This window comes from Schistocerca americana, chromosome 5 (assembly GCF_021461395.2).
Source record: "Schistocerca americana isolate TAMUIC-IGC-003095 chromosome 5, iqSchAmer2.1, whole genome shotgun sequence".
Lineage (NCBI taxonomy): Eukaryota > Metazoa > Arthropoda > Insecta > Orthoptera > Acrididae > Schistocerca > Schistocerca americana.
In genome coordinates, this window is record NC_060123.1 from 131,106,830 (window position 1) to 131,127,707 (window position 20,878).

The following is a 20,878-nucleotide window of genomic DNA, read 5'->3' on the forward strand; positions in this document are numbered from 1 at the left end:
AAAAATAAAATTATAAAAAAATAAATATGTTCAATTGATCACAATTCTAATACAATACCAAGAAAACTATCTTCACTGAGTCTTTATAAAAAAATGTCCAGTGAAAGGGTTAAGTACAGGAGGATGGTGTAGGGATGCGGGGAGATGTGGAAGAGCAGGTTCCTCTCTAGAATTCAGGGAAACTAGTATTGGTTGGAAGGATCCAGATGGCTTGTGTGTTGTAGTAGGCACTCAGGTCCTTTGAGTCATGTTGTTGTGCATGCTTAGCATCAGGGTATTGGTGTGCTAAGGCAGACAGTTGTTCTGGGGCCACTAATGAGTTCAGGCAGTTTGGTGGTGGTCATTCGCACATAAAAAGCTGTGCAGTTGGAAGCAAGCACTTTTAGCTGCACAGAAAAGTGATGAGCTTGGGGGGGGGGGGGGGAGGGAGAGGGAGAGGGGAGGGGGAGGGGAATGGAGAGAGAGAGAGAGAGAGAGAGAGAGAGAGAGAGAGAGAGAGAGAGAGAGCACTGTGCAACTATATAACAGAAATTAAATATTGCTAGAATTTTAAAATTTGTTCATAGATTAGTGTAGAATGATAAAGATGTAAGAAATACACTTTGAGAAGCACTGACTAAGCAGTTTCTACAAAAATTGATGTTTTCCATAATTTTTAGTGGCAGGGAAGAGAGAGAAAAAGCTGAAATTTAGAGAATGTATGTATTTTGGCATAAAGGTATGATTCAGAGGGTTTGGTGCAATTTTGTTAAATAGTGTTTGACATTTTTAAATAAATGTAAATTTCGAGCTACAAACCAGTAAAATGGAGTATATTATCATATAATTAGAGAAAAGCCAGAATGGAGAAAACACTACACTATATTTGATATAATAATTCATGATGTACCAAATTACAGTCCTTTTAATGAACTTTTCTTGGAAACAGCAATAATACAAGAGATATTTCAGAGGCTAGCACCCACTCGAGATTACATGGGAAAAGTCATAACAGTCATAATTGATTAGACATGAGATGATGACCTAACATATATTTACAAAAGAATTAAATTACATAGGGGATATAGTCACAATAGAAGAAGTTATTAATACTATAATATGCTCTTTGAGCACCAAATTACATGCACTAACATTTTACAGGCAAGTATTCCCTTTAGCGGTCAGGTCCAAGTAATACCAATGGTATTTAAGGAATCTCAAAGCTTTATTATGATTCATTTGTTCAAATCTTTCGCCACATTGTTTGTGCTGTACTCTGTGACAAAATGCATTGTGATATAATCTGTAACTGGGAACAAGAGACATCAGATAGCTGTATACAAACACTTTGAGTGATGCCAAAAACCTATAGGATTGCTCATTATACAACTGGGAGGAGCGAACTTTCACATGAATTGCAATATTTGTAAAGCCTCTTTCATTTCAATCTAACGTGGTTTGTATATTGTCTGTCACATTAAAAATCCAAGTGGCAAGCAGAGTAAAAATTTAACACTGTTAGGGGAGTGATATATAGTACTTTGAATTATTTGTTTCAGAACAGGGAGTAATATGAAATAGAATGTTGATGAGATTTAGGCTCTGAACCATGCCAAGTGCTGATTAGGGTAGTAAAAATTGATTTGTTTTACAAAATATTTCAGTGCATGTGAAACAGTTTATTTTAAAATATATGATACTTTTGAAACCAGTGACCTTTTAAATTATCAGTCATTGCTTTACTGCTTTTCAAAGTAGACATCATGACTTCATTTTTCAGTCTAGGCGAGCTGAAATGTGGACAAGGGAATGTAAGTTACAAGTATCAAGTTTCAGGCTACTTCTAGGAGTTCAGCAAAGTAACCTGCAAGCTCTTGTGGCAAAATCACCACACCACACAGTGAACACGTTACTTAAAAATAATACATGTGGCTTCACATGTTGTTCTGCCTTTGATGATGTTGGGTTTACCAACGGTGCAGGTGGTGGAAGTGGTACAAGTCCATGGGACATGTTTTGGTTGTAAAACTACTGCAAGGGATGGAACCTTTGTGAAGGGATAGTGGACTGGTTACGTCATATGGTTTTATAAGAATGTTACAGAGGGTAGGATGATGGTGTGGGAAGGCTATAAGGGAGAGATGATCTTATTTCAGAACTTGACTTGAGAAAGTAGAAGTCCTGGTAGAATTTCATTATATCTTTCCTTCTTTCTCTCTTTGTTTTTGGTTTTCCTTTCCTCCTAGTTTTTAATTGTACTATTCATTCCAATTCTCATTTCTCTTCATCTTAATAAATATTTGCTTCTTACTATGTCCTACTATCATCTCTGGTCTGAAGATGGCATAGTGCATACCAATGTACCAACTGAGTTCTCTGACACACCTGTCTTCACCTTGTCCTAGCAACATGTAGGTCTCTTGAACCTGAGGATTTGAATGACTTGCCTTTCTTTACAGCCATCCCCAGTCTGTGTCCCTTTCCTCTCTGACAAAGGAACTAACAGTTACAAAAGTCTATAAGCAGTAACTGGAATTACATTTCTTGAAGGTAAGTACTGGTCGGCCATTCTCTTTCTTTGGAATTTTATAATTTTCTTATGTGAAATATAATTTTGACACAGAAACTGTATCCTCAAATAATTTCAAATATAAACACGATATTTGTGACCAATAAAGGTGGCACAATAGCAAATAAGAACCATATTTGAGAAATGTTATGGTGTATATCACAGCTACAGCCCCAAGACTTCATTTGAGCAGTGTGAATGACTTTTAGTGATCTCAAAAAAATTGTATTTCCTTACCATAAGTGAAAGAGAGATTTCTCGACCATCTAGGTGGTTTGACAGATCCATTCTTATGCAGTACTTTCAACAATTTATCTTTCTGTCAATTGATGCAAAAAATTCTCTTAAACAGGTGTGTTGTCTAGACTGCAAATGGACTGACTAATACGAGTTCAGGCAGCGGCAACATCTAAAGTAATGACTTGCAGTACCTGATGAAAAAGATTAGTCATTTGTTCATATTTGTACAGCAGAATGTAATCTTGAATCCATCTGGACATCTGGAACTATTAATCAGGCTTAAAAACTTTCAAACACTCAGCACTTCTATGACAGATACTTCTTTCACTAATGCAACTTATTGCTTAATCCCATAGTTAAATTACTTATTATAAGCTAAGGCATTTTTCTATCAGAAAGAAACCTTCACAGGCAACCATTTCAAAAATAAAGTTGTTACTTTAATTATTTCTCGTCAATATTTTGGATGATAAAAGCTACTAAATTATTCAAATTTGTAAAAGCATATAGAAAATCTGTATTTGAGACTTGTTTCTGCATCATTTATGTATAAGCATAATGTGCCAACAGAGCACCACAGAAATATCATGTATCAGTTTCACAAAGACAGGCTAATGAAATGATAGTAGTGTTTTCACACTTCTTGATGTTGTTTCATGCTGTTCACAGATCGTTCAGTTATAATGTTGATAATAGCTTTGTAGCCTGGATAAAGTGTGAACTGTGTGTTTATAATCTTGAATCCTGATAACATTTCTTGCACTTTTGTCTGTGTTAATGCTAACTCCAAAGCCTCATCATGCGTTATGTTGTCCATCTCATAGCGAGGCATACGGACTGTAGCATTATCGGCACCATTTACCTGAAACAAATGATTAAACCGAGTATGATTATGCTTTTATTTAATGAAACTTCCCAACATTAAAATTGTATGTTAGGCTGAAACTTGGACCCAGAATCTACTAGGACATTTCAGAGCAGTGCACACAATGTTGCAGAGTGAACTTTTCATTCTGCTCTCTCCTTGCTATCAGTTTTATGCATTTGCCTTGATGGCCCTGTGGGGGTTAAACTTTCAGTTTCCAGACAGACTTAAAATATTTTCTAGTTCTTTTCATGACTTTTGCCTCATGCAATGTACAGGTGGAGCAGATAATCTAGGAAGAAATTGAGAGTATTACTTTTGATGTTGTTTATTAAAACTGTTGTAACATAAGTATTATGCTTTTACTTTCATTGGATGCAACCACATACCACAGTTGTTATGTAGTGCAGGGGAAATGCAAATTGTGTACTGTCTTCAGAGGAATCTCCATGTGTTAGTGTCATGGTAGCCCATGGGCATATGTACTCAAGACGCAATGCTTTTTAAGCGGAGAGTAGCTTCTTTTATACTGATGAAAAGCAGCTTGGTGGCCAGTTTAGAAACTCGAAAACAAAAGTCAAACATACCAACATCAATTTACATATTCAGTGCAGGATGACTATATGTTATAGTATCTGATAGTGTCCTGAGGTACTCTGTGTGCTTCAAAGCTCTGAATACAATTCACATCAACAATACCTTCCATGCAAAAGATTATGGACACCTGGAATGCAAAGAGCAACAAAACACTATTAAGTTATGCGAGAAAACAAATGTTACATACGTCAGAGCAGAAAAATAAATGTCTTTCCCCAACATTTTCACTATGAAAATATATTTTTGTTTTCAGAACGAACGCTCAAGAAATGAAACTGCAATTTGAGCAAGTTACCATATTGTTTTTCATGTTAACAAAATACTGCACAGTTTCAATGAAGGAGACTTTATAAAGACATGTTCAGGATCTGCAGCAGAGAGACTTTAAGAGATGCAGGCAGTTAGTTTTTCTCGTTCAACCATCAGAATTCAGGATTAGCCAATAAAGTTTCTGATACGGCAGTGGTTTTTGCAAAAAATGTATTGCATTTTCTAGGGTTTCCTTTGTAATATTATGCACTACATAAGTGTTTTAAACTTTTCATGAAAAAAAAAAAAACCATTGTCATTTCAGAGATGTATGACTACATTTGGGAGCTTCAGGTGAACATCTCTTTGTGGAGTGGACAAGAAATGGAAACGGATGGGGGCAAAGTGGAATTTTGAACAGAATCAAAATCTACTCATTGATCTTTTCCACAAATTTAATATTTGTGTCCAGGATTTTCAAAAGTTACAAAAGAACTTTAACATAGTTTTGCTTTCCTTTTCAATTGATGTTGACAGTGTGGAAACTGAGCTACAAATTAGAACTTCTAGACCTACAATGTAACAGATTTCTGCTTGATAAATTTCATAACAAAATTAGTCTGAGAGGCTTTTATACGGATTTTCTTCAAAATACATCTCCATGACCAAAAGTTTGCAGCTACAATTATATTGATGTTTGGCTCTTTATACCTGTGCAAGCAACCTTTTTTCTGCATTTAAGAGAACAAAATCTACCAACAGAAGCTCACTGACAGACTTCATCTCAAAAGCTCATCCTCAAAGCAGCAGTGTTCAGAAAGTGGCATCAGAGATTGATGCTTTAGTGAAAGGCAAAATTAGGAATATTCACCAACATCCTATGTTTTTATGTGTAACATGGGAATAAAATAGTCACGAAATACAAGTTGTTGACAATTTATACTTCATTCATTCTAAGGCTTGCATCCACTGTAAAAAATATATTTTGTACTTAGCTGCCTCAAGTTCTTGGATTCATCAGAATATTATAAGAAATGTGTTTCAGTTCATTATCATTTCTCATCAATTCAACAATATTAGAAAATAAATTTAGCATGAAACATACTGATGAGCCACAATGAAGGGATACAGCTTAGTAGAACTTGATTTTAGTGAGTGCAGAATTAGACTTGTTAACAAAAGTTTCTCTTGTAATTCTACCTTATTCTGACTCCTCCCTCTCCTCCCCCAGCATTAGCCATTGTGAGCTGGTCATTTGCTCACTGTTGAGATGTGGACATGAGACAGCTCACATGAGCAGGTTACTAACTGGAAATTTGATTGTGAACCCAACAGGATCAGCACCAAGGACATGGATAACTGCAGACTGTTCCTATCATTCACGTCATTGCCAACAAGGAAGATCAGCCTAAAATAATCATTATCATTCTTCAAGGTTTACTGCAAAACTTTAAAATGCACTCTAAGACAAAAAAGACAAACCACAAAGAAGTTTCAGCAAACTGGTCACAAATTGATATTCATATGGGTATTGATCGAGAATCCAAACTGTAAACTTCGGTGGCTGACAGATCAATGTGTGATGCTGCAGCGCAGTTTCACCATGCACCTGGCACAGATGGTAAATGGGAATGTTGATATTAGGGCACAAAATATTTACAAATTTCATTCTGTGTACTCAGTTTTAAAGTAACTATGCCTCACAGGCAGGCACATGAACAACATATGCAGGTTTTCAGAATGAGATTTTCACTCCGCAGCGGAGTGTGCGCTGATATGAAACTTCCTGGCAGATTAAAACTGTGTGCCCGACCGAGTAGAGCACTTGCCCGCAAAAGGCAAAGGTCCCGAGTTCGAGTCTCGGTCAGGTACACAGTTTTAATCTGCCAGGAAGTTTCAACATATGCAGGTGTTACCATTTGAGAGGGGACATGTACGCTACTGGCCATTAAAATTGCTACACCAAGAAGAAATGCAGATGATAAACAGGTATTCATTGGACAAATATATTATACTAGAACTGACATGTGATTACATTTTCACGCAATTTGAGTGCATAGATCCTGAGAAATCAGTACCCAGAACAACCACCTCTGGCCGTAATAACGACCCTGATACGCCTGGGCATTGAGTCAAACAAACCTTGGATGGCATGTACAGGTACAGCTGCCCATGCAGCTTTAACACAATACCACAGTTCATCAAGAGTAGTGACTGGCGTATTGTGACAAACCAGTTGCTCGGCCACCATTGACCAGACGTTTTCAATTGGTGAGAGATCTGGAGAATGTGCTGGCCAGGGCGGCAGTCGAACTTTTTCTGTACCCAGAAAGGCCCGTAAAGGACCTGCAACATGCGGTCGTGCATTATCCTGCTGAAATGTAGGGTTTACCAGGGATCGAATGAAGGATAGAGCCACGGATTGTAACACATCTGAAATGTAACATCCACTGTTCAAAGTGCCATCATTGGGAACGAGAGGTGACCGAGACGTGTAACCAATGGCACCCCTTACCATCACACCAGGTGATACGCCAGTATGGCGAGGACGAATACACGCTTCCAATGTGCGTTCATCGCGATGTTGCCAAACACGGATGCAACCATCATGATGCTGTAAACGGAACCTGGATTCATCTGAAAAAATGACATTTTGCCATTCGTGCACCCAGGTTTGTCGTCGAGTACACCATCGCAGGCACTCCTGTCTGTGATGCAGCATCAAGGGTAACCGCAGCCAAGGTCTCCGAGCTGATAGTCCAGCTGCTGCAAACGTCGTCGAACTGTTCATGCAGGTAGTTGTTGTCTTGCAACGTCCCCATCTGTTGACTCAGGGATCGAGACGTGGCTGCACGATCTGTTACAGCCATGTGCATAAGATGCCTGTCATCTCGACTGCTAGTGATACGAGGCCGTTGGGATACAGCACGGTGTTCCGTGTTGACCCTCCTGAACCCACCGATTCCATATTCTGCTAACAGTCATTGGATTTCGACCAAAGCAAGCAGGAATGCCACGATACGATAAACCGCAATCGCGATAGACTACAATCCGACCTTTATCAAAGTCAGAAACGTGATGGTACACATTTCTCCTCCTTACAAGAGGCGTCACAACGACGTTTCACCAGGCAATGCCGGTCAACTGCTGTTTGTCTATGAGGAATCGGTTGGACACTTTCCTCATGTCAGCACGTTGTAGGTGTTGCCACCAGCGCCAACCTTGTGCGAATGCTCTGAAAAGCTAATCATTTGCATATCACAGCATCTTCTTCCTGTCGGTTAAATTTCGCGTCCGTAGCATGTCATCTTCGTGGTGTAGCAATTTTAATGGGCAGTAGTGTAGTTTCGCCCAAAGAAGATGGTTCGAATAATCAACAAATCACTCAACATTTGAATAGGAGTGATGCCACTATTTAACAATGTTGGTAGGAAAGGGGGAGCCATGGCTGAAACAGGTCAAGAAGGAAGCAGTTGACCTAGAGATATTATAGAGTGAGAAGACCGAGCAATCATCAGAGAGCCCCATATTCATCATTATCATGGATCTGACATGCAACTAGTGCTTCAGTGACCACAAGGACCATTAACAGGTAGCTAACTGAAAGGGGTTTGTACTGACTACCTTGATCTCTGTGCACCACCAAGTCCGTTTGCTGTGGTGCCGGCCACATTAGGTCTGGAATCTCATTGACTAAAGTAGAACTGTCTTCTGTGATGAGTACTGCTCCCAATGACCTGTGAAGATTTGTCTGGAGACGCCCCTGACAGCAGTGTGATACCAATCTGACTGTTGCTCGCCATGTGGCCCAACAACCAGGAGTAATGGTCTGGGGTGCCATTTCACTTCAAGACAGGACCCCTTTGGTTGTCTTCTGCAGCACCCTTACAGCACAGTGGTATATTCACAGCCTTACAGCACAGTGGTATATTTGCTCTTCACAGCAAACCATTCTGGACAAATGTTCCAGCAAGGTGATGCCTGCTTGCACAGCAAGAGTTTCTACTGCTTGTCTTCGTACTTGCCAAACCCTACTTTGACCAGCAAGGTCACAAGATCTCCCCCCCCCCCCCCCCCCCCCTGCACCCTCTTTGAGAAGTTTGGAGCATTATGGGCAGGGCTCTCCAACTAACCTGAAAAATGGAAATGTCGTGTGGCTACGGCCTCCCATAGGGTAGACCGTTCGCCTGGTGCAGGTCTTTCGATCTGACGCCACTTCGGCGACCTGCGTGTCGATGGGGATGAAATGATGATGATTAGGACAACACAACACCCAGTCCCTGAGCGGAGAAAATTTCCGACCCAGCCGGGAATCGAACCCGGGCCCTTAGGATTGACAGTCTGTCACGCTGACCACTCAGCTACCGGGGCGGACCAACTAACTTGAAGATATTGATGATATAAGGCACGAACTGAGCATAATTTGACATGATATCCCTCAGGAGGACACCCAACAATTCTATCAATCAATGCCAAGCTGAATAACTACTTGCATGAAGGTCCGAGGTGGACCAATGCATTATTGACTTGCTCAATTTGTAAAGCTCTTTCTCTTGAAATTTCTTTCTGTAAGATGTACATTTTTCTTTGTAAATCTCTGTATAGTACTCTCTTTCACACTCAAAACTGAAGGTAATCTTTAAAATGGTATACCAGTATTCTTTATAAGCTATTTTTGAGATTCTCACCTATTTTCATACCTTTTTTTGTGGGTGTTCATACCTATTTTCTTTGGAATTCAGAAACAAGGAATTTTTTAGTGTGGTCTAAACAGAAGAATTTGTGTAATGAAAGACTTTTATACTTTACATTGAGATTTAGCCATTAAAGGACTGTGCAACTGATTCTTTGGATATGTTCAAGATTATAAAGAGTAGCACCCATTGTGGAAGTAAACGTTAGTGGGAAATTCAATTTAAATTAGTATCAATTTAGACACAACACCCTGCATATGCAGAAGTGCCAAATTGAATCTTAGTTTGGATTTTAAGTTGAACTGTAGGCCCCATACAACTAGCTAGCTTAGATGGTTTTCAGGTTACGGCACAAAGATTTCTTCTGTGGGGCTATTTCTTGAAAACTGTGTTAAAACTCAATAAAATATACGACCTAAAAGAGCTTATTTACCAATGCCTAATCAATATACACTATGGCAAACAACTAAATCTTCCTCAGTCACAATGAGTGGATAAATGAATGAGGTCTTTAAATAGCTTCAAGTAACTGATTACCTAGCAAATTCCATCAAGTGATAAGGTGACAGAGGCAGTTGATAACTGGATCATTTTCTACATTCGTTGTGTAAGAAGATTAGAACTGGTTCGGTCAGAATAGACCATGTATGACAATATATTGTAAATATTCACTGAAGAAACAAAGAAATTGATACACCTGCCTAATATCATGTAGGGCCTTGTGAGCATGCAGAAGTGCCGCAACACGATGTGGATGGACTCAACTAATGTCTGAAGTAATGCTGGAGGGAACTCACAGCATGAATTCTGCAGGGCTGTCCATAAATCCGTAAAAATACCCCCAGGGGGTGGAGATCTCTTCTGGACAGCAGGTTGCAAAGATGTTGAATAATGTTCATGTCCGGGGAGTTTGGTGGCCAGCGGAAGTGTTTAAACTCAGAAGAGTGTCCCTGGAGCCACTCTGTAGCAATACTGAACATGTGGGGTGTCACATTGCCCTACTGGAATTTCCCAAGTCTGTCAGAATGCACAATGGATATGAATGGATGCAGGTGGTCAGACAGGATGCTTACATGCATGTCACCTGTCAGAGCCATATCTAGACATATCAGGAGTCCCATAATACTCCGACTGCATACGCCCCACAGCCTCCAACAGCTTGAACAGTCCACTGCTGACATGAAGGGTCCATGGATTCATGATGTTGTCTCCATACCTGTACACGTCCACCCACTCGATACAATTTGAAACGAGACTTGTCTAAGTGAACATGAGTGGGCCTTCGGCTCCGAAAGTCCACATCGATGATGTTTCATTGAATGGTTTGCACACTGACACTTGTTGATGGCCCAGCACTGAAATAGGCAGCAATTTGCAGAAGGGTTGCACTTCTATCATGTTGAACGATTCTCTTCAGCTGTCGCTGGTCCCGAACTTGCAGGATCTTTTTCTGGCTGTAATGATGTCAAAGATTTGATGTTTTGCTGGATTCCTGATATCCACAGTACACTCATGAAATGGTCGTACGGGAAAATCCCCACTTCACCGCTACCTCGGCAATGCTGTGTCCCATCACTCGTGCGCCACCTATAACACCACCTTCAAGCTCTCGTAAATGTTGATAATCTGCCATTGTAGCAGCAGTAACCAATGTAACAACTGTCACTTGCTGTCTTATATAGGTGTTGCTGACTGCAGTGCCGTATTCTGCCTGTTAGTATACCTCTGTATTTGAATACGCATGCCTATATCAGTTTCTTCAGTGCTTCAGTGTATGTGTTCATTTCTATGACAGTGATACTGTTACAATTGGTAGGGGCCACTGTTCTTATTGTGCTGATGCACCTTGGATTTCCTAACACCATAGCGTTCAACAAGTACTCATTTTTACTGTCAGATAGCATGGTATTCACAGATATTTCATGAAAATTATGAATCAAATATTGTGTTGGAAAAAGAAGAGACATTAAGTTGCAGGCAGGTACAATTAAAAGATACTTACACAAAGCTTTCAGCCACAGCCTTTATCAGCAACAGAGAAAAACACACACACACACACACACACACACACACACACACACACACACACACACACACAAGCTAGCACATCTCATGCAGACAAGACTGTCAACTCTGGCTTGTGTGTGTGTGTGTGTGTGTGTGTGTGTGTGTGTTTCTCTTTAGCTGATGAAGGCTGTTGCTGAAAGCTTTCTGTAAGTGTCTTAAAACCGACTTTTTTTGTTTCGAAAAATTGCCTCCAAAATTCAGGAACGCCTTTCACTCAAAATCAATATAAAAATGTCCAGTGTTTGATTTAAAATTCCCATCAGTCTTAAAAATGGCCATATATTCAATGCCACGGGAAACCTATATCTATCTGGCAACAATGGATTCAACTAGCAGCAGCAGTGCACCGCTATGACGAACATGAGTTGTGGGGATTTACAAGCTTGCTAAAATTGTCTCCCTCCCGCTTTGCCATCACAAACCCATCACTACAATGTGCCATTGCAATCTACGGTGCCATGAACTTGAACTGAAAATGACTTGTGCTATTGGTAAAAATAAAAGGTATTCATATGATGCATTGAAAGTAATAGCATATGCAGAAGAACACAGAAACAGAACAACTGAGGGGCAGTTCATATCTTCACCAATAGAGAAAACCATTCACAATTGGCGAGCCGGTAAATAAAAAAAAAATAAAAATATATATATATATATATATATATATATACACACACTCCTGGAAATTGAAATAAGAACACCGTGAATTCATTGTCCCAGGAAGGGGAAACTTTATTGACACATTCCTGGGGTCAGATACATCACATGATCACACTGACAGAACCACAGGCACATAGACACAGGCAACAGAGCATGCACAATGTCGGCACTAGTACAGTGTATATCCACCTTTCGCAGCAATGCAGGCTGCTATTCTCCCATGGAGATGATCGTAGAGATGCTGGATGTAGTCCTGTGGAACGGCTTGCCATGCCATTTCCACCCGGCGCCTCAGTTGGACCAGCGTTCGTGCTGGACGTGCAGACCGCGTGAGACGACGCTTCATCCAGTCCCAAACATGCTCAATGGGGGACAGATCCGGAAATCTTGCTGGCCAGGGTAGTTGACTTACACCTTCTAGAGCACGTTGGGTGGCACGGGATACATGCGGACGTGCATTGTCCTGTTGGAACAGCAAGTTCCCTTGCCGGTCTAGGAATGGTAGAACGATGGGTTCGATGACGGTTTGGATGTACCGTGCACTATTCAGTTTCCCCTCGACGATCACCAGTGGTGTACGGCCAGTGTAGGAGATCGCTCCCCACACCATGATGCCGGGTGTTGGCCCTGTGTGCCTCGGTCGTATGCAGTCCTGATTGTGGCGCTCACCTGCACGGCGCCAAACACGCATACGACCATCATTGGCACCAAGGCAGAAGCGACTCATCGCTGAAGACGACACGTCTCCATTCGTCCCTCCATTCACGCCTGTCGCGACACCACTGGAGGCGGGCTGCACGATGTTGGGGCGTGAGCGGAAGACGGCCTAACGGTGTGCGGGACCGTAGCCCAGCTTCATGGAGACGGTTGTGAATGGTCCTCGCCGATACCCCAGGAGCAACAGTGTCCCTAATTTGCTGGGAAGTGGCGGTGCGGTCCCCTACGGCACTGCGTAGGATCCTACGGTCTTGGCGTGCATCCGTGCGTCGCTGCGGTCCGGTCCCAGGTCGACGGGCACGTGCACCTTCCGCCGACCACTGGCGACAACATCGATGTACTGTGGAGACCTCACGCCCCACGTGTTGAGCAATTCGGCGGTACGTCCACCCGGCCTCCCGCATGCCCACTATACGCCCTCGCTCAAAGTCCGTCAACTGCACATACGGTTCACGTCCACGCTGTCGCGGCATGCTACCAGTGTTAAAGACTGCGATGGAGCTCCGTATGCCACGGCAAACTGGCTGACACTGACGGCGGCGGTGCACAAACGCTGCGCAGCTAGCGCCATTCGACGGCCAACACCGCGGTTCCTGGTGTGTCCGCTGTGCCGTGCGTGTGATCATTGCTTGTACAGCCCTCTCGCAGTGTCCGGAGCAAGTATGGTGGGTCTGACACACCGGTGTCAATGTGTTCTTTTTTCCATTTCCATCATTGGCACACACATATCCATCCACACATATACAGACACAAGCAGACAAGCAGACATATGTGTGTGCGAGTGTATACCCGTCCTTTTTTCCCCCTAAGGTAAGTCTTTCCGCTCCCGGGATTGGAATGACTCCTTACCCTCTCCCTTAAAACCCACATCCTTTCGTCTTTCCCTCTCCTTCCCTCTTTCCTGATGAGGCAACAGTTTGTTGCGAAAGCTTGAATTTTGTGTGTATGTTTGTGGTTGTTTGTGTGTCTGTCGACCTGCCAGCACTTTCATTTGGTAAGTCAAATCATCTTTGTTTTACGTACTGATATGGATTGAAGGACACTGTCAAAATGGCATTGGAATCAATACAAAAATGATTCGAAGATATGCTTGTACATTTGCACTACAACAAAACTTAACAGACTTTAAGAGTGGAGTTGGTTGATGCTACCGGTTTATGAAGCATCATGGACTTAGCATGTGGACCAAAACAAAATATCTCAGAAAATGTCACAAAATATTATCTTTCCATTGCTTTTTTATTCAACATCAAAAGTAAACCAGTGTGGAACTAAGCCAAATAGCGAATATGGGCAACAATCCTCTGACATCTGATTTGCTGAGTGACAGAATTGTTGCCATGAAAACAACTGGACATGAAAAAATGCACTACACTTTTTATTCTTTCATGCTGTGCTGATGGTACTAAACTTAATCCAATGATCATTTTCAAACGCAAAACAATGTCAGAACCTTTTGAAATACTGTCAGGTGCCTACAGGGTGGGAGAAAAGGAAAGGTGCTGTATTGAAGAAAAGTTCTCTTCTTGTGTTAGATCAATTTAGCAGTCATTTGAAAAATTCTGTGAAAGAGAAATTGAGACAGGGAAATGCTAAACTTGCTGTTATTCTGTGGGACTTACTTTGCAACTGCAAGATCTTGATGTCTCGATAAATAAACCATTTAAGGAGTATATGAGAGAGGGATGGAAAAATGGATTATGGATGAAAACCAAGATGAATTCAGGATGCAGGGAGCTTTAAAATGGCCTATAATCAAACAAGTGTGTCAGTGGATAAAACAGCAGTGTTCTAGAGTGAGAGAAGACATTACTGTTAAATTTGTCCAGAATTGCAGCATAAGTAATGCACTCAATAGCAGTGAAGACAATCTTATATATCTTTGATGATGATGATGATGATGAGGATTATGAAGAGAAAGAAGAAGAAGAAGAAGAAAATTCAGATGACAATTTTCAGGGATTTTAAAGGCAGTTCGGTTCTATGAGCTAAGAATATTTTTAGTGTGGCTTTGCACTCAAATAATAAAAATAGTAAAAATGTTTTTTTTAATGCTTAAAAATTAAGGTGTGTCTTGTAGTCCTTAAAATTCGGTATCTTTCCCTACATTGTAAATATTAGTTGCGATTCTTGCTGTACATCGTGAGCTTTCTGTTCTCAATTTTTATATTCCAAAACTATTTAAATCCCCATGGGCTACCTTTCTGAGGGTACTGAGTCCGCAACATACTCACTCAAGGAAAGTTTATTTCATCCTACACATTTTTGGCTACATAAAGATAACGGCTGCACTGTATCTTTCAGTACAAAGAAGGCAAATATTATTACTGGATAGTCTTTTGTCCTTAATTTACTGTAACACACAAAACACACACACAGTATAAGGGAATTTCCAGTTTATGTCAAAGAGTATTGTTACTGGAAGGAATTTTGATGACATGCACAAGCAAACCACAAACCAGTGTAATAGGCAATTACCAATCTTCAGCAGTAATAATATAATAATAATAATAATAATAATAATAATAATTGCCTGTAAATCAGACACAATCAATGCAACTAAATAGTGGTGTTAATCAATAATAAACATGTTACTCGGCTCTGACATCACCACCCTTGCTTGCTTGAGAAGGAATTTAAAGTGTGTGTCTAGAAACCATGTGGGCTATTGCTGTAGTAAAAATTATTAGTCCTTGAATCCATTTATATTCAATTGTGGAAGGTACATATTTTTTTCATGTTTTTATCGGTGTTTATCAAACAAATCACATAATACTCAATAGCACTCATGGAGTCATGTGCATAAGAAGTAGTTAGGTTCTGCCTTTATTTATCGCATCCCCCCTCCCCAAATGTTTTGCTGCAACGGAAAGAGAGCCGTGACATTCTTTACTGATGCAACTGCTAGCCTATGTTTAAGTTAAGGTAAACTGCTAACCTATGTTTAAGTTACAGTACATTCTTTCAGAATGTACTGCCCTCAAACTCCATAGTCGTAAAAACTTTGTATGTAATAATACTATGAGGTTCAACAACCTGGTGCAAGTCTTTCAATAGCATGCCACTTTCGCGACTTGTGTGTATCTAAACTACCCCAGTAATCCCACTATGGAAAAAGGATGTATAATTTGATGTGGAATCTGAACCATGTCTCATTCCTGGCAAACCTACGTGTCACACGGAGGTGAAGGCTAGTTTAAAGACAGACTGAAATATTATGTGGTCTGACTGAAATTCAATCTCATGACATTTCAGTTTCCAGGAAGATGTTTTACCACTACAACATCAAACCCAATGTACAATCCAACAGTACACATTTTTGTCTCCTTAACTCTGATTAGTTTTTATATGTGAGAAGTGGACACTAAATGCTGAACAATCAGCACAGTTATTGAAAGTTTGATATTGTTATGTTGGCAACTGCACATTAATGTAAGGCAAGTGTAAACTTGAAATGTTAATGTCTTGGTTTACAAATCTCTTTGCAAAGATAAAATGAAATAATAAGCCATTCTAAAATTATATATTCTGGATGATTTATCACCAATAGACTTTCACTGCTTAAGGCTTATAAGAAGTCTAATCCTTTATTTTCAACTCTTAAAAAATGGGCAACTAAACAAAAACAGGCCATATTTCTCTTGAAAATTCCAAATGAACGAAATTCTAAGAAAACATTGGGAAAGTGCACAATATGTTGTTGGATGATAGGCAATTACGGGTATGTGAAATTGCTGACACTAGTGGAATAACAAAATAAATTATATGGTACACTTTACAAAGAAAATTGTCTACGAGAAACCTTTGTGCAAGAGGAGTATAGTATTTGTTGAATGCTGACCAAACGGAAATGTGAAAATAAACTTCTTAGTAATGTTCAGCCATTTTTAATAAACATTCAACTAATTTTATGCCCAACCCTGTTATTCTGAATGATACAGGTATCAAATACTTCCATGGTCATGTGACTCATCTTATCACAGACATGTTTATCTAACCAATATAGAGCCAGTAAGGAGTGTAGGCAAGTAGATAAATTAACAGAATCACAACTGAGAATTGTAACTTGTTTGCTTATAGGTCAGCCAAGTAACAAACACTGCTTGAAAATAATCCTGAATCCAAACACTCCTGCAAGCAATGTACAGCACACACGTTCAAAGAGCACTCCCCCCCCCCCCCCCCCCCCAAATACACACACACACACACACACACACACACACACACACACACACTAAAATGAGAGTAAAAAGAAAAAAGATATGCACACACACTTGTGACAAGCTTCTCAAGGATGCGTAACATCAGAGACAGAATGTTAGCTTGGAATGGACAAGGTTGGGGATGGAAATCAGCCATAACCATACTGAAGGAGGGAAATCGCAAAACGACTGGTGGGAGTTGAATCCTTTACCTTACAAATACAACTTTTCTCTTAACCACGGCATCACTTTGCCCAGTCTAAGAAGAAGCGGAGATAAGTTCTCAGAAAAATATTAACTGTGCACTTGCTCAAAACTTTCAGCTCGGCCCTTGTCACAGAGCAAATGAAATTTTTGTGTCTGTAATTTAGTACATAGCTTTGCCTTGTTAACTGTCACTATCTAGAAAGACCTGGCGAACTGGCTGCTAACCTTGCAAAGAAGGTCCAAAATATACTGTTGATCAACATCAGGCCACTTCTGCTGGTGAACTGGGGCATCCCAGAGAATTTCACTCGAGGTGGTGTCAATCCTGTGAGGTGCTGCTAAAAATCCAGCCCACAATTCAGATGCAAAATGTGGTGCCATTGGAGCAAGTACTACAATAAGAGTGGCAAGAGCCCTCTCAAACTGCTGGCTGGTTGCAATGATTTCCTTTGGTGTTTGCTGAAACAAAAATGAGGTATAATGCTGTTATTTCATTATTCTAATATGTAATGCAAGGCCAGCTAGAGGTTTATGCAGTACTTATATAATCTCTAAAAATACTAACTAGCCACATTCCTTAAATGTGGTGTCTCTTTATGTGCAACAGCCCTTATTAATGTCCAAAAAACCACTTTAAATTGCCACATGTCACTACATAAGTGGTTAATGCTTTAACAGAAGAAACAAAATCAATAGCCATAGTGTGGCTCCACAAGACCTTAATTTCAAATTACTAATAATGGATATGTGACAACAATAATATATTGTCAGCATCTCAACATTTTCCAGGAATAAAATGGGAAAACAGCAGAAAATCCCAATTAAAATGGCTGCAACTGAAATCCTATTACAGAAACCATATTTCCAAAATTTCATTCATTTCAGTGAGCCACTGAAAAAAAAAAAAAAAAAAAAAGACGCTGTTTAATGAATCTTAAGTACTTTTACACAGGATGAGACTAAATACTTAACAAGTGACTACAATGGACATGGCACAATCACATAACGCACTGAATTCAGAGTCGTATTTCCAGCCAGTGGTAGTTATTGGGTCACCAATAAAACTACAAGACTTGCTGAACTGCAAATCAAACTAGCCACTCCTGCAGTGGTGGTGATATGTAATTAAAAATCACGTGGTAGGTCTCCCTTGGTCTTGGGGCAAATACTTTTCTTGTATCCTCAAATGTTACCAGTTCCTTTTCCTACCAGCCTTTCCTTATTTATTTCAGAACAGACTCCTGGTTCTGCCACCTACAAATTTTACATCTTTTTAGGGTTTGTATCTTATGCTGCTTGAAGGACTTCCTCAACCTATATTATAAATATTTTCCATTTATTGAGCACATTTAAAGTTACTTTCTGCTCAATGGTAGAGAATGGAATGCACACACAAAGATTGCTTCTATGCCTTGTGTCAAATGAACGGATGTAAGAGTTCTTTTAAAACAGTGCATATTCTCAACAAAAAATGTAATGTGATTCATTAATTGCATGTGGCATAGGTGGCACACTTTTCTACAAAAAATATACTTTGTGATTCATCTGAGTTGCTCCAAAATATTAGCCAATGGGGAGACAGTGAAATGTAAACCATTTTAAGTGTATTGCAGTAGTTGGTAGTAAACAGTATTTACACTATAAAGAAGCTGTGTCAAAACTGTGCTGGATATTATGAAAAATGTCCCAGCTATGCTGAGAATAAAAATTTGATGTCTTCCACTTCCTTTATCATGTCATTATTGTAAGGCCGTATAATGTCACCCTTACATTAATAGTGTTTTAGTTTTGTTGCAACCAAGAGTTGATCTATTAGCTATAAACTAATTACAAATATCAAACAATTCATTATTGTGTTGTTATTCAGCCCCTACGTGGATCTGTAACAATTCTGCTTGTGTCACAGGCAGATAAGAGAGATCTGTATTAATCTTGTTAAGTCGTACATATACAGGTGTTTCAAAATAATATTGACAGACACAAAGGAATACACTCGCAAAGCAAGAGCGGCTACAGAAAAAATTCAAAGCTCTAGAAGCATAAATGATTATATGAAAATTAGACACCGTGTACAAGAAAATTAAAGAAACATTTGCAGAAAACTGAAGGACCTGTATCAATAGCAAGAGTTGTGATGGCAAGTGAGTATAAAGCACAGAAGAAAAGGCTGAAAGCTGGATGGAGTATACAGCTGTACTACATAAAGGAAATAAACTTGAAAACAGTATTAAGGAAAGAGAAGATTATGTAGTTAAGGTGGGTGTGCAGCACTGCAAGAAGAATTTTGAAACAAATGATGGGAGACTCAAGTCAAAACATGGCACCTGGAGTGCATTACATGCCTTCAGAATCATTCAAATAGTTGGGAGAACCCAACCATGACAAAACTGTTCCACCTGGTATTTAGGATATAAGAGCCAGGCAAAATAACCTCAGATTCTAAGAAAAATGTCATGAACCGAATACCAAAATGGTTAAACAAATCATCAATTAGTTTAATAAGTCTTGGCTGCAAAATACTACCATGAATCACCTACAGAAGGTTGGACTGAACTTCGCAAGCCAATCAGGCGGAAGATCAGTTTGTGTTCTGAAGAAACATAAGAATACAAGAGGCAATACTGACCCTAAGACTTACTTTAGAAGGTAGGTTAAAGAATGGCAAACCCACTTTTATAGCATCTGCAGATTTAGAAATGCTTTTGGCAATTCTGACTGGAATACACTATTTTGGAATCAGAAGTTATGAAGATAAAATGAAGGGGGTGAAAGGTTAGCTACAACTAGTATGGAATTAGGTGGCCATTACAGGAGTCACAGGACGTTACAGGGAGGCAGTTGTTGAGGTGGGAGTCAGACAGGATTGTAAACTATGTGCCATGTTATTCACTTTGAATGTAGAGCAAGTATTAAAGGAAACTAAGAAAAAGAAAAACTTTGAGGTTTGCTGATGAAATTGTTGTTCTTCAAATATGGCAAGGACTTCAGAGATCGGTTGAATAAACTGGACAGTGTCTTGGAAACAGGTTACAAGATGAATGTCAACAAAAGTAATACACAGAGGTAAATGAGTGTACTTGATTTAAGTCAGGTGATACTGGAGAAATGAGATTAGGAAGTGAGATGATAAAGGCGGCAGACAACTTAAGCTAATTAGGCAGCAAAATAACACATACTTGCAGAAGTAAAAAGTATATGCAGTACAAATTAGCCTATGCAGTACACATTAGCAGTAGGCAATGAAGAAATAATGAATCAAACTGGCGAAAAATTATGACAAAACTTGACTAAAAGAAATGATAGGTTGATAGGTCACATCCCAAGTAATCAAGGAACAGCTAATTTGGTGGTGGTGGTAGTAGTAGTATGTATGTATGTGTGTGTGTGTGTGTGTGTGTGTGTGTAGGTGGATAGATTTTGGGGGGGGGGGGGGGGAGTGGTATAAGTTCTAGAAGGAGACCAAGGCGTAATTACTGTGAACTGCTTGATGTGGACATAGGTTGCAGTAGTCGTGCAGAAATGAAGAACACAGGTTAGACTAGTGTGGAGAGTTGCATCAAACCAGTATTCAGACTGAAGTCAACACCATTAACACGAACATTATAGTCATACAGTAAGCTCTGTTTCAGTATTCTTCAAAACCAGACAGGTATTACAGTATGGAAACAGGTATCCCACACATAACAGTTTGTCAGGGGCATGATCTGTGGCTGTGATCATACCAAAACCAAGCCATCCAGCCACTGTCCGTAGAACAAAAAGCATGCTCACAAGGAATGATCCAAGTGTTAGCAAAAACAGTGAATATTCATGTGGACATATGAATCTCATA

The 20,878-nt window shown here is 39.9% G+C and overlaps 1 protein-coding gene across 2 annotated transcripts in view; it reads right to left on the bottom strand.

Annotated features, from left to right (window-relative positions):
* Positions 1–3,308: 3,308 nt before the first annotated feature.
* LOC124616787 (probable leucine--tRNA ligase, mitochondrial) overlaps positions 3,309–20,878 on the bottom strand; it is a 130,974-nt gene continuing 113,404 nt past the window's right edge. For both annotated transcript variants that reach the window (XM_047145202.1, XM_047145203.1), the window contains exons 10-11: positions 17,272–17,505; positions 3,309–3,650 (exon numbers count right to left, since the gene is read on the bottom strand). In XM_047145202.1, coding sequence (XP_047001158.1) covers positions 3,423–3,650; positions 17,272–17,505 — 462 coding nt within the window. In that variant the 3' untranslated portion in view covers positions 3,309–3,422. The remainder of the gene's footprint in view (positions 3,651–17,271; positions 17,506–20,878) is intronic.